Source organism: Ammospiza nelsoni, chromosome Z (assembly GCF_027579445.1).
Source record: "Ammospiza nelsoni isolate bAmmNel1 chromosome Z, bAmmNel1.pri, whole genome shotgun sequence".
Taxonomy (NCBI): domain Eukaryota; kingdom Metazoa; phylum Chordata; class Aves; order Passeriformes; family Passerellidae; genus Ammospiza; species Ammospiza nelsoni.
In genome coordinates, this window is record NC_080669.1 from 70,250,553 (window position 1) to 70,267,028 (window position 16,476).

A 16,476-nucleotide genomic window follows, 5' to 3' on the forward strand; every position below is an offset into this window, starting at 1 on the left:
GCCAGTTTTTAAAGCTGTATCCTTCTTCCATCAGTCAAAAGACACTCGATTTTTGAAAACCTGATACACATCCCCACCCTCCAGCAAATCAACTGCACCATTCAGCTTGGTGTCACCTGCAAATATGTTAAGAGTATGCTTGATCCCACTATGTCATTGATGATGATACTGAATAGTATTGGTCCTAGGACACCACCCTTATCCACACCACTTACTACTGTTCTCTGTTTTGACATTGAGCTGTTTGTTGGCTGCAGCATTTTGGGTGCAGCCATCCAGCCAATTCCTTAACCATCAAATAGCTCACCCATCCAACTTCCTCCATTTTATTGTCACAGGCCTTCGAAAAAGACTTGTCCACCTGATCTGTGTCCTCTGGCTTAAGAAGCCTGCTTAGGAGTTAAGATTGAAAATTTATTTCCTCATATAATATCAGAGTCTATTATAGAGAGTCTACACATATTATATGTCTGCAATTCTTTCATGGCCAAATGTCTGCCTTTGGTAACCGGTTGAATAAGGCTGAAATTAGGAGAAAAGCTGCCAGCTGCATTAACTCACTGAACTTCTGGACTAAGGAATTAGTTTTAAAACATATTATTTGTAATCAGAGTTTACACATACCTTATTATTGAGAGATGTGGCCTTTCCTTGTTTTATGAATGTGTGAAGTAAGTGGAATGGCTACTGTCCAGTGTCAGCCCACTCTGTGCAACAGAACTGAAGTTTCAGAGTGGGAACTGTGGTTTCTAAAAGCTCAGGACTTCTCAGTTAGCTGCAGTGATGTATGACACGTGTCCTCAACTGTGTATTCATACTTGAAGGAGGGTTTAACATTCAAAAATTAAGTTTCTTTTCAAATGCCACTCTTTGTTATGAAAATGTCTACTCAAAGTGCAGCCTACACATTACCCTGTAGAGAAGGAACCCAAACTGCAAAAATCATAGTTCTGTATTTAATTATGAATCAGAGGATTTTACAAAGAACAGTAAACTGCATAGTGAAAGCCTATTTTCTGTGATGGAGAATACATAAAAACAATCCTCTTCAACCCCAAGCAACCCATGCTTGCTGCAATTGCTAATTTTAGACACAAACTTTATAAACTACAGGTTTTCTGCTTTGGCATGCTTTTATATGAATTGTTTTTCCCCCAGATCAAATGCCTTCTATGTCTGGATACAAATCATGCAGAGGTCCAAATCGTTTAACTGGATCAGAGCAAAACTGCAAGCTCAGACATTTTAGAGGCCAGTAACCAACAGCAAGATGCATGCATATTGCAGGAACAGTTATACAACTTCCAGAAACTTCCTTTAAACTTAAATTTCCTCGACTATTCTTTTCTGCACTATCATAGAGAACAGCTTCAAAATATGTCACCACCAGGGGGTGAGGAGTCAACAAAGTCTGAATGCCTGAGGAGGTTGGTCTAGATGGGAGTCACTACAGGTCCAAGAGAAGCAGAGCTGATGAAATACAGGTATGTATGACTGCTTAATGTAGCAGTGAGAAACCAAACATGGAGCTTCAGGTAGGAGGTACGTGAGGGAAACCAGAAGTGCTGGCACGAAACCAGCAGCTGAAGCGTTGTAGCCTTATTGTCAAGGAGTTGTACCTATAAAAAGGTGAATTAGTTAAAGAATGTGGGTGAGGAAAAGCAGCCTATCAAAAGAACAAATAGGGAGAAGAAGCAGGAAAGGATGACATGGCAAACAGTTTCTAGTTAAGGTTTAATTGTTAGTATCAGTGGTGACCAGGAAATGAAGAGTTTGGTCATGTAGAGAGTGAGGCTGAAGTGGACAAAAGGAGAGAGAGACCCTTGACATTGAGAGGTGTAGGGCCACCTACATGGGATGCCATCAGCAGTGTCTGAAGTTGGGAAGAGGTGGGGAATGGGGTGGTTCTTGGAACTGTGTGAATGTAACTGTGGTTTTGAGCTGTCATGAGCATGTCAGGGGAAAGTATGTATCTGCATTGTGAAGAGAAAACAGGAACAGGCTACTTCCAGCATTATAATCCTTTATAGTTCTTCCCCAATTCTTTTCCAACCCTGTCTTCTCAAAACTGTGCTCTGCCTCAGCAAATTGCAGTGAGTGAACTTTCTTCTAAGAAAGAAAGATACTTCTAGAAACATAGTGCAGAAAGACTGGTCTTTTACTCAAATCCCAGTCCTTAAAAAAAACCAACAAACTTGCAAGAATTTAAGATATACTTGGTAGTTACCCAATTTTTCAGGAAATACTTTATTTAAGCAATCCTTCCCAATTTCTTTTTCCCTTTTCCCAACAGATACGTTCAGGAACACTCAGCCTGAATAATACAAACACAGCATAGGAAAGGTCTTGCTTTACTCTCCAGGCTCATTTCTTTTGATCAAGTCATTATCTCATGACTGTAAACAACAGACTCCTCCTGATACAAGTACATTTGCTTGTTGAGCTTGTTAAATGTCCCAAGGCTAGAAATCCTATGGGGAAGAAAAATATTTTTCTTTTTTGTTTAGCATATTTTTTGAAAAGGCAGCAAAAAACCTCCTTTTATGAGTGTAACTCAAGGATATACATGCTCTGCAGTCTGCTTCTGAGGCCTACAGTTTTGCAAGTCAGAGAAATGGTCAGTGCACCAAACTGCAAATCAGCAAGGTCAGTGCTTTAATGTGGCAAAAACACCACTGGAAAAGAGATATTTTTGTTGAGTACCCAGCTCAACAACAAGCCAATACCTTTTGCTGTTGCCATTCAGTGAGGAGGTGGTAGAGGCTTGGAGCAGACTCTGGGAGTTGAGGTGCAGATGCAAGTGAGTCAGTGTCACCTGAAGAGTTTCTGCCACAAAGCACTCAAGCTCTGTGTGAACCACAAGTCAGTTAAACCACTGGTTGGGAACCCTGCCTGCTGAGCAAAGAGCTGCAAAGCTTTTCATTATGTTTTGTAACATGTGTAATCTAACAATGATGAAATAAATAAGTTTTCCTTTACCTCCTTTGCTTCATGCTCCTGAATTATCTTCATATTAAAATAATCAAAATAAATTACCTTAGCATCATGCAGTGCATTTGCTGGCAGCTCTTCCTCTTGTTGGTGAAGCCTATGCTCTAGGGGACCAAATTAGCTGATAGACTGTATGCAGACTGCTTAATTATTTTCTTATTATTCCACTGTTGGTTCAATTGCAATAGAAAAAAAAAAAAACAAACTCGAGGGTTATTGCACTTGGATTTAAAATACAAATACAGCAGCTCTTCCAGTTAAAGCTCATTGCTATTATGAAAAATACATAGGTGTTCCTGCAAAGAGGAACAACGGTAAAAACAGGGTAAGCAAGTTCTGTACTGGGAGTTATCAGCAGGAATGTAACAACAGCCTCTCAGATTAATCAGCCTTAGTGAATTCTGAGTGCTCTGACATCCAACTAAACTAATAATTTTCTATGAACTCACATGAAGTTAAATTTTATTCACTGAGAACAGAGACAATTTCATGATTGTGAGATGCCTTATTCTTTTTTGGTTGTTTATGAACAGACAAGTTGCTTTCAGAATAAAGCCTGCCAAATCCAACAGGTTAAAAATGGACTTCAGAATCAGTCTGGAAAAGGAAGATATGTTGGAATATTCATGGCATAAGACAGGATTGGCTCTTTACAGAGGCCACCTACACAAAGCAGCATAGACAAACTGGAAATAGTGAAAAGGGGTTCACTCACAAACTATTTTAATTGTGATTTTAAATTGTCTTGTTGTGGCAGGAGAATAATATTTAATCAATAAGCGTTCTTAGTCTTGTCTCTGTGTGTTATATTTTCAGTGAGATCAATTTTGAGTGGCTGAGGCATTTAAAAGGAGTTCACCATTTTTCAACAAACAGATGTTTGTTGTCTCCCTTCCCCCCGACCCCATCCCTGCATGTTAGGGAACTTAAAGTACTGGAATCCTGCCCAAGGAAATTCACTTGCCCCTCACAGCACTCATGGAAAAACGACAACATAGGATTTCAAAGACAGAGGCTTAAGAATATCTAATAGAGTGATGCTTAGAAGTGTGTTTAATTCTGGAAACATGCATAACCAGCTCAGATATTACCACCAAAGCAGACATTTGAAATTGTGTACAAAAAGAAAGACAACAAGAAATCACACGCAGGCTGGTGGGCAACGTTAAGAAGGTACAAGGCTTGCAGTGTATTAAAGAAATGTGCAAAACTGACAACAGGCAACAAACATTCACATCTTGTTGATTGATCACAAATTTGTTTTTTTAAAACAAAATAGGCTGACCAGTGCCTTTAATTTCACCAATAGTATGTTGCTCTTCAGGTAGGATACAGCCAAAAGGTTACACAAGCTGCAAAGTTAAACTCTTACAAAGTCATGATGTAACAAGAGCTTGTTTAAGTCCATGGCTTTCAACAGACCATTCATTTGATTGGCATTCTTTTAAATATACAAACAGAAGGATCAAAGTAACTGTCACATAAGAACTTGGCTATCATCTTATCTGCAAAACAAAGAAATCCAGGATGATCCTTCATAAGCAATGCAACTAACACGTATTTCTTTGGACAAATACATATTCACATGTGCTTGCAAAGTATTTCTAAATAGACTTTTCAAAAAGTATTTTTAGAGTAGTGCAATATAACTTTATCTGCAATTGCAACCAGTGAGAGGTAATCCACAGAGGACCACAGCCCCCCTTGAGGATGCAGTCCTGTCATCCTCCCCTGGGCAAAAAATCCCCTTTAATGTCACTGGGAACTAATAATGAGGAGCTGTGCACAGGTAGTCCCTCAGGAATGAGTCTCTGCTCACTATGTGGGGAGCTGAGTGTGGAAGTCTGCATGCAGCTACCAGAATATATCCCCAAGTACTCGTTATGCAGTGGCCACTAAGACATTTGAAATGTAAATGTTTCTCATCTATGTTCCATGTCATTTATAAGATAATGCAGTTTCCATGCAGTAGGGAAAGATTGTATCAGAAGAACCGACATTATTAACTAAGGAAAAAACCCTGGTGTATCAGTTTTACCATAACTTCATTTTTTTTCCTCTACACGGTATTTCACATTGGTAACAGGCAATGTTATACCATAAAGCATATTAATATGATCTTGTGATTTGAATGAAAAACCTTTTCTGCAAGATATCCATATTAAAATAGTTGTGTGCACAAAAACATGTTCACAGCATGACACCCAAAGCAGTATGGAGTTAATTTTACCCATTAGAGCTAAGCTATGTAGTACAAATGAAGACTACTGGTACATGTAGAAAAATATGACAGGCAATCAGTTACAAACCTGGCAGTATTTTGAAACAGAGATTTTTAGGTCTTACAATGGAATGATAAAGACAGCAGGAACTGCTTTTGGGAGCTCCACAAAGAGATTTGCACTTGGTGTTTCTCACTGTCTTATAAGCAGCCCTACCACATAGAAAAATGTTGCACCAGAAGTTAACATCAGGGTCTGAAATTTAAAAAAATCTACTAAAACATAAGTGCAGTAGGCTCCACTACATTGCATTTCTCTTGCAATATATAAAACATAGAAAATTGTGATGATGACTAACTGGATAAAAATATGAAGGCTCACAAATAAAATATGAGAAATTTCTGAGTCAGATTTAGTGTTTTGTATATTTAGTTAGCATGATTTTACTATCTCATGTATCTTTGACCACCAAGTAGCAATATATATTCTCCATTTTAGATTGACTCATTTAATGTGTTATATTATTTCTAACGAGGCTTTAAAATGACAAAAACCCTACTTGAAACAAATGTCTTTACAATGAGAAATAGATTTTCCATGAGAAATCATTTTCCACCTTTTAATACTGTTACAAAATCTCCCCAATAGATAAAAAGGCAAGATAAATAAAAATCTTAGAGAAAGGAAACGCTTCTTAGGCTTGCTCTTTTATCTTCCCCTGGCAGATGCTGGTCTCCTCAACACATGAAGTCGGCTAGGCAAGATTGTTTTTCTTTCTCTTGCTTGGGCTGTGAGTAGGATCTTGTTTCAGTTCATGGTATTGCATCTGTTTATAAACAAAGTTCAGAAAGAAAGTTGTCAGGTGGCACTCAGGGGATAAAAGGTTAAAAAAAGGAAGATTTTCCCCTAAAAACAACACAGGATTTGCAGATGTGATTCACCAACACCAGAATGACAGATCTAGAATAAGAAGAAAAACCAACACTAGGAATATCCTACCAGGAAATAACACTGCATGCTGATGTAAACTTAGAAAAGACTAGGGTTTTTTTGTTTCCTCCATGAGCTCTAGCAGACAATAAACATTATCATCTTGACCATATTGGATACCATTCTTCATAATGTTTCTCAAAAGCTTGGTTATTTCTAAATGCCTACCACAGAGGGTATCAGATTCAGAGAGAGTGTTTGCACCTGTATCTCCTACCTAATACCAGCTCTGAACTGAAACTAGAAATATGGGAAGTCTATAATCTTCGTGACACCGGATGTGATTTATGTGCTTGATGCTATCTTAAATCTTGCATGCTCTCTGGGGATTGTGTACTGCATCATAAAAGCTTGTAACTCACAACCAGCTTTTTTTGGGATTTTTTTTGAAAGGAATTTATGAGCCCAGTGGAACTGTATTCACAGCAAAAGCTTTTACCCCTTGGAAGGCCAAAGTGTTCTCAGAGTGCTGAGCAATGCTGTCTGTCTGCCTCTTCCATTATTTGACCTTCCTGTTCCTTCTCTGCCTTCTGAGAGCCACAGCTGCAGTGTTACCTATACAGTGCCTTATCCCAATCAGATTCACATCATGCTGGATGCTGCTTAATACAAGCTCTAGCTACCATCTCACAAATACTTGTCCTTCTACTGATTTTTTCCAAGGATCCTAAGAGGCACAACCAATGCTGGAACTTTTTTCTCATTGGATAAAGATCTAGCAGCCTCCTTCTGGTTAATGGACTATCCTCAGCTTGAGTTTGCAGTTTCTTTCTGCCAAAGAACATAATAGTAAATCAAAATAACTGCTTTAAAAATGATAAAATAAAATAAAATTATTATACACACCACTTGCACATCAGAAGGGACTCTGGACAGAAAGTCAAGTAGCTCGTTGTTATCAATTGCATATGGATTTCGAATCTTCTTTGTAAATTTATTGATGCCTGCAAAAGTGAAAGTTCAAATGTTACTATCATAAGATATATGACATCAAAAGATACATACTTTTGTCAAAGTTTTAAAATAGATTTTAGGATTCATTCTGAATCCTGACAGTAGCACTGAATGAATGTATGAATTGTAAACTTGGGCTCCAAAGGCACTCTGCTTCAGTGGTTCCCTGTTTCAAAATGTGAAAGTTCTAGGGACATTTTCAAATTCCTTCAATATATTTTTTTGGAAAGTCACAGAAACTGTGATTATTATGAGGAAGTTGGGAAAAGCAGAGGCATAAAAAGTACTTAATTTCTGAAACAGAGAGGATGAGCAGAATTGGAGGACACAAGATTCATATAAGATTCAGAATATTCAAAGAAAGTATTTTTCATGCTAAGGACAATGAAACATATGGGAAGCATGAAGTCTGCATCATATGAAAGCTTTAGAGGAGTTTGCACAAACCTCTGTGTGAGAATGACAGATAGAGACAAGCTGATGGCAGTGCAGAGGAGAGAGGATATGTCTCCTTTAGACATCATGGTCTTATAATGCCTATTGAGAATTAGTATTCAGAAGCACCAAGAAAAATCATCCTCAAAATAATCAGGAAGCAGGCTTTTAAATTAGATATGTTTTCTTAATTACATACTGAGTCAGATTCATAGACTTTGAGTACCTGGTCTGTGGGCTCTGGGAACACATGTCTAAAACATGGACAGGAACAGTGCAAACTGCATTGACTCTCATGTGAGCAGGAGAAAGCCAGGACGTTATTAAAAATATGCCTTTCTATGTAATTTATCCAGGCTCTATCAGATATAAGATTACATAGTTTATGTTCCACAAAGTCTTTGGTGCCCAGACTTTTCAGAAAGTTTTAGCAAGGATATAAAGCCTTTGGATAGGACATGCAAGATTCAGTGTTGACAACACCCACAGCATCCCACTGCTAGAATCCTCAGTTCTGCAGTGCAGATAGGAGATGCTGCCCTCCCTTTACATGGTGTTTGATAGTGAGTGTTCAGAAGGAACAGCTGACCTTCAGACACCTTTGTTTAAGAAGAGGTTTTGCATCAGGAAGTGACTGCAAATTTAAGGTTGAACACCACTGTTCATTGCACCTGGCCACTGGACCACTCATGGGTGAGTGCTGGTGGTTTGATCCCACTTTATCACACCTGATAAAGAAAAATACCAGTCAACATGTGAAACCTCAAGAAAGGAAAAGCGCTGCACAGATGAGAGGAGACACTACAGGAGAAGTAGAACAGAACAAGGAGACTGGTCTTTTCCAACAGTTTGAAAATTTTCAGATTAAAATAATTCCAGTTTTTTTTCCACCTTAACAGCTGTAGCTGTTACCAGGACTCAGCACTTCATCAAATGGGATTAGGATGGAGAGGTGGTTTCTGCTAACACACCACATCTTCAAGGACTGGTAGTCTACACTGGGAGAGACACAGCCAGGAAAGGATGGAGAATTTCTTGCTAGGGCAGGCTGAAAGGAGCAGATCCTATGGATGCACAGAAGAAAGACAGCTATACAAAAGATGTATGTAATATGAAGAAATTTTAATTTAAAAACTCTGCCTTCCAAAGAACAAAATTGACAGATGCTGCTACAGACCAGCTCAAACATTCCTATGGAAGTAAGTGAGAAAAGAGAAATCAAATGGCTTCCCACAGGCAGGATGGATGAATAGGTTGAAGAAATATACACAGGAGAGGCTAGAAACATGCAGTGATGGAGAAAACAGGTAGGTGTTTGGAATACTGCAATTTTTGAAGGAACAGATGCTCAAAGCTGTTCTCAGCATAACAGGGCTCTGTGAGAATTCATTTCACCCTGAGGAGGTCTGGATTGTGGGACCTGCACCTGTGCAGTACCTGTCTGGTCTCCTGCCATGATGCAAGAGAAAAAGATTCCTAAAGAAGGGATCAACATACACTTTCTGAGTAAGAAGTCACCTGAACTGAAATGCAGGAGAAAAATGTGAAGTCAACACCTCTAGTGAACCAAGGGGCTTGAAGTTATATATTTGTAGCCTACGTAACTTGAAGGCAGGGAGAGAAGAGATGCAGAGAGTGCAAGGTGCATTTATAATAATTTGTGCTTACACTATTCATCCATGGTTTGGGAGCCTTGGGAGTTGAAACTCTGCCTTATCTGAAACAGAGATATTTCTGTGGGAGTGTGACACTTCCAGGGGTATGAGTCATGAGCTTTTCAAAGAACAATTCTGGCTCTACAGTTATGTGGATCTTGGAGGGGTATTATAATCTCAGATTATTGTACCAAACCTGATGTAAAAAAGCAAGATGTCAGACCTGTCTGAAAAATGACAGACAAATACTTTGAACTTCCTGTGTGCATGCTAGAAGAAATGAAATTTTGGGAACAAACTAAGAGTCTAGGTTACACTTAAGTGATGCATGGTATGGGGGAAGAAGTAAAAGCCAAAGAAGGAAAAGAAAGGAAGCCCATATGCTTGCTTTTGTTCATTCTGTAGAAATACTTTTGTTCATATCTTCTTTATTGTTTCAGCTATGATAATTTGGGAAAACATTCTAAGAAAATTACTAATACTGACTGATAAACAAAAAAAAAAAAAAAATTCTTTGGAGTCAGTTCAATGATTTTATGCTGTCTCCTGAATTCCAAACTTTTTCACAAAAGAGTGACTGGTATTCTTCAGAAAGAAAATCTGACCGCCGTGCTCTTCATAAGTCTGTGTTACTGGCTACAGCAGCTGGTGGTGTAAGAAGTATGAAAAGATATACAAATGAAAATCTGGAGCATTATTTACAACAGATGTGGTAACAGTAGCTTTTTAAAATCAGTATAAAGAATAGATATAAGCACAAGTAGTGAAAGCTTGGATCAATCATAATTCCATCCCCCTACATGCCCAGAGTTTCTGTTCATTATCAACCAGCCAAATACCATGTATTCCTTTCTGTCTAACTAAAGGTGACCCCTTAAACAGGTTTCTTGCTGCTATGTTTGCATACACTTACACAAGATAAAGCACTGCAGTAAAAAAGGCGTATTGTCCTAAAGCACTATATAGATTGAAATGCCTCTGATTGTGTGTAAGTGGTGAAAATAAATCAGAGTAATATCTAGACAAAGCTACACTTTGATATACAAAGAATCCTCATGGCTAAATGTTTATAGTATGATTAAGTCTAAAATGTCAGCCAAGAAAAATGCATTTTGCAGGTGGGCCTAAATATTTACACTGTTGCTGTTAACTAACATGCCTAATTCCATTATAGGGTAGCTTCATGACCATAAATACCAAAAAGTAGTGTCAGTGTAAGTCATCCATTAAAAACCAGGTTTTTAAAGCAATACAGACAGTTTAAAAGGGCTTTACTTACCCCAGACAAGGACAATGTATCTCAGTGGAATGAAATACAGGATGATGGTGAACACAGAGAGGGCAACAATTGCCAGCCAGCTCAGGAATGGGACAGTCCAGTTGAATGTACTAAAGAAAAATTAACAAAAGTCAGAACTGAGGTAGGCCAACAAAGCCAATAAAAGAGGAAAGGACAGTGGGAGAAGTGTCAGTTTCCATCAGGAAGAACAAACTGAGTCTACTAATGAAAGCATGGATGCATTTGCCATTCATCAGGGAAAGCCTGGGCTTGGATCCAGTGTCAGCAGAAATGAAAGGAGGTCCCACCTTTGCCCACTTGCCTGCTGAGTTTCACCTCTCCCGGCCCAGCAGTGCACATCTGCCAGGGGAATCACTGCTCTGCTTTTTGGAAATCTCAGTGCCTAACCCCAGTTTCAGCCCCAGGAAAAACCCACAGAGCTCCTTACTCTCCAAATGTACTCGCACATGTAATCTCCATTCCCTTCTCAACACCATGGTAGAATAGGATACAACAGTTGTCATAACTACTGCTAAGGCTTTCTTGTTTTATCTGCTCCCTCTTCCACTTTAAGGATAGCACAAGGAGTAAAGGCTGAACAGGGACATTCCCCTCTGTCTGAGGTACAGGGGCACTCCTCAGCCAGGTGCCTTCCAGCTCTGGGGGAAAAAGAAAAGGCAAGTGCATGGCTATGCAAAGGTGGAGACTCATCCATGTGCATAAGGAGAGGGCTAGGGGGGAAAAAAAGAGGAGGTAGAAAATTTGGTCATGAAGACAGGGATAATGCAACAGCAGTGGCTGAGGGAACAAAAACCCCCTGGATGTCAAAAGAAAAAAAAATATTCAAACAACCTTGAAATAAGTAAAGGTTATTTTTCTATGAATAAAGGAAGAGAATTTCTGGGATCCCATCAGAGTTCCAGGATATTACCTTTCCAAAAAAAGTCACAGAAAAAAACCCTCATGAAGGGTCCCAGACTCTATTCTGATAAAACTCTGCCACAGTTTGCAAAATTGAGGTGTGAGGGTGAGTTAATGGATATTGGAAAGGGTGCTGTGGGTCTCCAACTCCTGTGTTCACTGAAGAGAGAAAGACCAGATGATAATTTTATACATACATCCCATAGGAACGTTGGTTAAGGGGAGCCTGGCTTGGCGTATTTGTGTCTGTGAAGGCATTGCCATCTCAAAAGTGTTGCATGACATATATCCAGAAGGATAATGTGGCTTTAAATCTAAATAGTTTAATGATACACTTTAAAGTATTACTACTAGCTACATTCTCAATCAATGTGATTACATAATTTTGGCTTCTCTCAATATATAATTGCAATTACCTGAATTGCAAGCCATATTTTTCATTATGAGCTCTGGCTTCCTGTGTTTATTTGTCTTCTTTTTTCCTTGGCAATTTTGATATGTCTCCACCAGCATTATGTCAGTGTCACTTAGTGCAGGATGCCTCCCTTTATCCTCGGGGGACACCTGCTCTTTTCCCCATTTCTGTAGGCATTTGGGATGAACAGAAGGTTGAGGGTCTGCTCATGTTCCTGTGACTCGGCTTTGTGCAGTGATCACAGACACACCATGATGTGTGGGAGCACTGGCTCCTCACTTAGCAAAGCTCCTTATGGGCTGTGTTAACACAGCATTCAGTACAGGTTTCCCATTATAGTTTTAGGAACAAATTACAAAGATTTATAGTCTCACTCAGTTTACAAAATTCTGTAGCTCTCATCTGGTATATAACAGAACAAACCCTACCTTCAAAATGCACAATTAGAACTACTTAATCATCAAGACAACTTCCACGAATAGCCTCTTGATAAAGGACATTTTTCAGAGACTGGTTCATTTTTCTAACTGGAGAACTTGTGTGATACAATATGCTTGCATCTGCCTCCCCTGCTGTGAATACAGCCTGCCTGGAATTGTCCCTATGGGAACACTTTCCCAGGCTTTCCTATTAGGAACTTTGTTTTTAAACAAATACATGGCAATGTCCATTTCATCGAGACTGAACAGGACAGCCTTAGAGATGATCCTCAGGATTCCTGCAGACTGACCTCCACCCAAGGCATAGGTTTCCTAAAATTCACTTCCAAAAGTAAATTGGGTAGTGGTGAGATGCTCTTGGCTTTTGAGATGCAGAACACCAAGTCAATCCTCTCCATTTTTTGCAGCTGACGCCTGGAAGGTGTCTCTCTGGAACCTGTCTGACCTCAAGTAATAAACCTTGTGCTGCTGTCCATTGACCATGCCAGAAATACACCAATACATTTCCTGTAGTACTCTCAGAACCTCTCTTTTTAATGTCCAGATTTGTTGGCAATTTTTATATGTTATGTATTAGGTGTTACAAATTACAAATACTCTAAAGGAAATGTTTTGCTGACCAATAAATAAAACTTCTAGCAAGGGAACATATTTACACCCTTAAAATATGAAACTCCTATTCAGTTTTGCTTATTTCCTTTATCAAAATTGCATTTTTTATTATTGCTTTTAAATAACAACCTCACAACAACATGCTCTTTCTCTTTTACTTAAAACCCTTACTTTTTATTTTTGACCCAATTAATATAGTTCTAAACTCCAGAATTAATGTAGGAGAATTTCCACTGAGTGACGGCCTCCGCAGAGCAAAGTAAATATAGGTGAGTTTGAACAATGGACTCCCCTGGAATAAGTAAGTAAAAATCTAACACATCTCAGCATGAAAAAGATGTTAAAGAGTATTGGAGAGCAGTCCAGCACCTGTGTCAGCACTTACTTCTTGATCCTCTCACCAAAGGAAGCAATTTCATCTAGGATATTCTGGACAGTGACACACACCTCCTGGATGGCATAAAGTCTATTCATAAATCCTTTCTTTTCACTGTCCTAAATAAAAGAATAGGAGTAGTTGAGTAAAAGAATTTCTGACTGTAGGAAAAGGATTTTGTAGCTATCAGTTGATTTTCAAAAGGTCCTGTGTTACAGATTCATGTAAAAGAACTGGTAAAACCTGGCAATAAGAAAAGCATTTCTTGTCCTGTAAACAGTGCTTATTGCAACACAAATGGTTTAGTATATATGGTGAGCTCCACACAATTTTGTCTGTCACTGCATTAGTTTCTAAACACATATTTGAATAAGCCAGGTCTCAAGGTTTTAAACATGCTGAAGGTGCCAACCTTGTACGTTGTGTGCTCTTTCAAGTGACAAGAGTCATAAGGTGGAATAAAGGCAGTTTTATTGAAATGCTGATTCTTGAGCTGATGTAAGCAGAGGAAAATAAATATTTCTGGTGGAAGGCATTGAGCAAGAAACCAGAAAAACTCACCTCCTATAGAGAGCTGTTCTTTTTCCCCCAAATATCTATCTCTAAATCTAAACATGTTTGCAGCATCAAATCCACTAACAATACTGTGTTAAATGGGATTAAAATGAAGTATCACCATGGAAAAAAAATAGTTTCTCTTCATTTTTTTCCAGACCACAGATAAGACAAAAGGTTTCGTTCAACATTTCCAATGGGTTGCTGCTGTATTACCCTAGCAAGTGTGAACATGATTATTGTTTTCTGAAAATAAGAAATGGAAAGAAAATTTTGTACTCTGAGAACAATATTTCATTAATGAAGTTCAACTTTTTGTAACCACAAACCACATGATACAACAGTCTCTGTCATTGACTCCAAAGTTCAACATCTAAGAAATACATGTTGCATTTAATTTTTCTTTTCTTCCCCTGATGCTGTAACTATCAGACAGAATATCTGTTCACTCATTTTGTTGACATTTTTGCTATCTTAATAAATTAGATTATCATTTAATCGTTTCAACATCACTGGTTCACTGAAAATGGTGCTGTCAAGATTACCTGTGAAGATGTTTGAAAGTATTTAGTTAGAGAATACAGGTTTTCTAAAAAACAACCACAAGAGAAACAGACAGAGATGAGAAAACTACTTTCAGTGATTCAGTGTAACTTATAAACCAAGCACTTCAGACAGAGCAAAACCACCAGTTCCTTAGGCAAAGTGAAAGACCTTATATTTCACATAAGAGTAATAATTATTATATCACAAAGAATTATTTTTGTTTTCTGAAAATGACCATAATGGATCAGAACCAGTGATATCAACTAGATCCAATGCTGCACAGCAACACAGAGCCATTTATGTAAGTTATTTCCTTAATCTTTACTGCATTCTTGAAGCCTTTGCAATGATGCCATTATTCTCCTCAGGTATACAGCTTCTGAAGATGTGCATCATATATCAGTGTGCTTCATTTGTCATCAGGAAATAGGCATCTGCTCTATTCCCTCATGTAAAACACATACTTACAAGTATAATGCTCCCTTGCACAGCAGAAATGAACAATAATCCATACAGGTATTTTTCTGCTTTCTAAATATGAAAATTGCCTCTTGCCTCTTCAGTTTTAAGAGATTCTGCCCTCCATGTAAATTCATTTTGGTTTATAATTAACTTGTGTGAAAAAAGATCTATGTCACTCTAACAAAACCTGTGTCATATCCAGAACTCAAGTGGTGTTACATTCAAAGGTCGTGAGGCTATTTTAATTTATAAGTGTCTTACACAATAAAATTGTACCTTTATTCATGTCATGATTTAGGAATGGCACTCTCCAATTTAGTGCTCCCACTGAGACTTTCCAAATTCTGCTGCTGCACGCTCACTCCCTCTCCCTCCCCACCCAGTACTGGAGGCACAAAAGATCGTGGTGGAGGTAAAAACAATTTACTGGGAACAGCAATGAGATAAGGAAATGAACAACAACAGTGACAATATCAAAAACAAAAGTGTACAGAAGAGAGAGTGTGATTTACATGTGAAATGCTCACTATAGAGCCTGACCCACCCCCAGCCACACCACCATGGCCAGGCTCGAAGGCAATGCCACACTTAGTCAACCTGAAGGAACCCCTCTTCCTGGAAGAGAATCCCTTTTTCCTGCCCCTAACAATGATCAGTGATGGTAGAAAATAACCTCTAGGTTCTAGCCATTCCTCCTCCTGGCTACTGCAAAAATTCATCCAGTCCTAGCCAGAACCAGACAATCAAAAATATATCAGTTTTAAATCACTTCCCACAAATACCATGAAGACAGAATGAGAGAGAGAAAGGATTGCTATTTCCAACCCACTGCACCTTCTGCGCTTAAAGGAAATTTGTTGACATTCTCTGAGGCATGATTAGACAAAACAGCACAGGAAAGAGGAGGCAGTCAGAAAAATCATGGTTCATCTTTGCTTAAACTATTTCAACTATTCCCACACATCCCACAACTATTAACTGTTTTTTATTTCCTGCTCATCTTTGCTTAAACTATTCCAACTATTCCCACACGTCCCACAACTATTAACTGTTTTTTATTTCCTGCTCCAAATATTTGTGTAAAAAATAAGCTGGACTAGGGAAAAACTGCACTTATTTTCTTCCAGCAAGATGCCATGTTATCAAATACAATACATGAGCTACCTAGAGTAAACCAAGGTTCTTAATAATTAATTTTTCAAACACTGCTGGCATTTCCTTTCCAGAGAAAGATGGTGTGAGAGACAGGAGGAGATTGGTGGCTTGAAACATTTCAGTTGCATGAATGGGATAAGGGGTAAGACAAGCCTTGCCCTGGCGAGGTGGTGAGTTGCTCCATCCACCCCACCGCCCAGAGCCTGTACTCTGCAGGGGCCACAGCAGATGAAATGTTCCAAACCTGCCCCTGGAGCCCCTCACCCGGTCCCAGAGTGGACACCAATGTCCCACCTGGGGGAAGGGCCCAGGAAAGCCAAAGGGTACTCACACTAGAGCATGAGGCAAGCACTTGACCACTGGAACCACCAGTGGTAGTTATATTTGTTCTTTTCTATATCTCCTCTTTCTCTTTGTTCTTTTTCATCCAATTACTTCTTGAAATCTAAGTAACTTAAAATCAAATGG

The 16,476-nt window shown here is 38.8% G+C and overlaps 1 protein-coding gene across 2 annotated transcripts in view; it reads right to left on the reverse strand.

The window, feature by feature from the left end:
* Positions 1-4,144: 4,144 nt before the first annotated feature.
* The window catches only part of MCTP1 (multiple C2 and transmembrane domain containing 1), a 216,180-nt gene continuing 203,848 nt past the window's right edge, over positions 4,145-16,476 (reverse strand). For both annotated transcript variants that reach the window (XM_059492828.1, XM_059492829.1), the window contains 4 exons: positions 13,300-13,409; positions 10,527-10,636; positions 7,050-7,147; positions 4,145-6,039 (listed from right to left, as the gene is read on the reverse strand). In XM_059492828.1, coding sequence (XP_059348811.1) covers positions 5,968-6,039; positions 7,050-7,147; positions 10,527-10,636; positions 13,300-13,409 — 390 coding nt within the window. In that variant the 3' untranslated portion in view covers positions 4,145-5,967. The remainder of the gene's footprint in view (positions 6,040-7,049; positions 7,148-10,526; positions 10,637-13,299; positions 13,410-16,476) is intronic.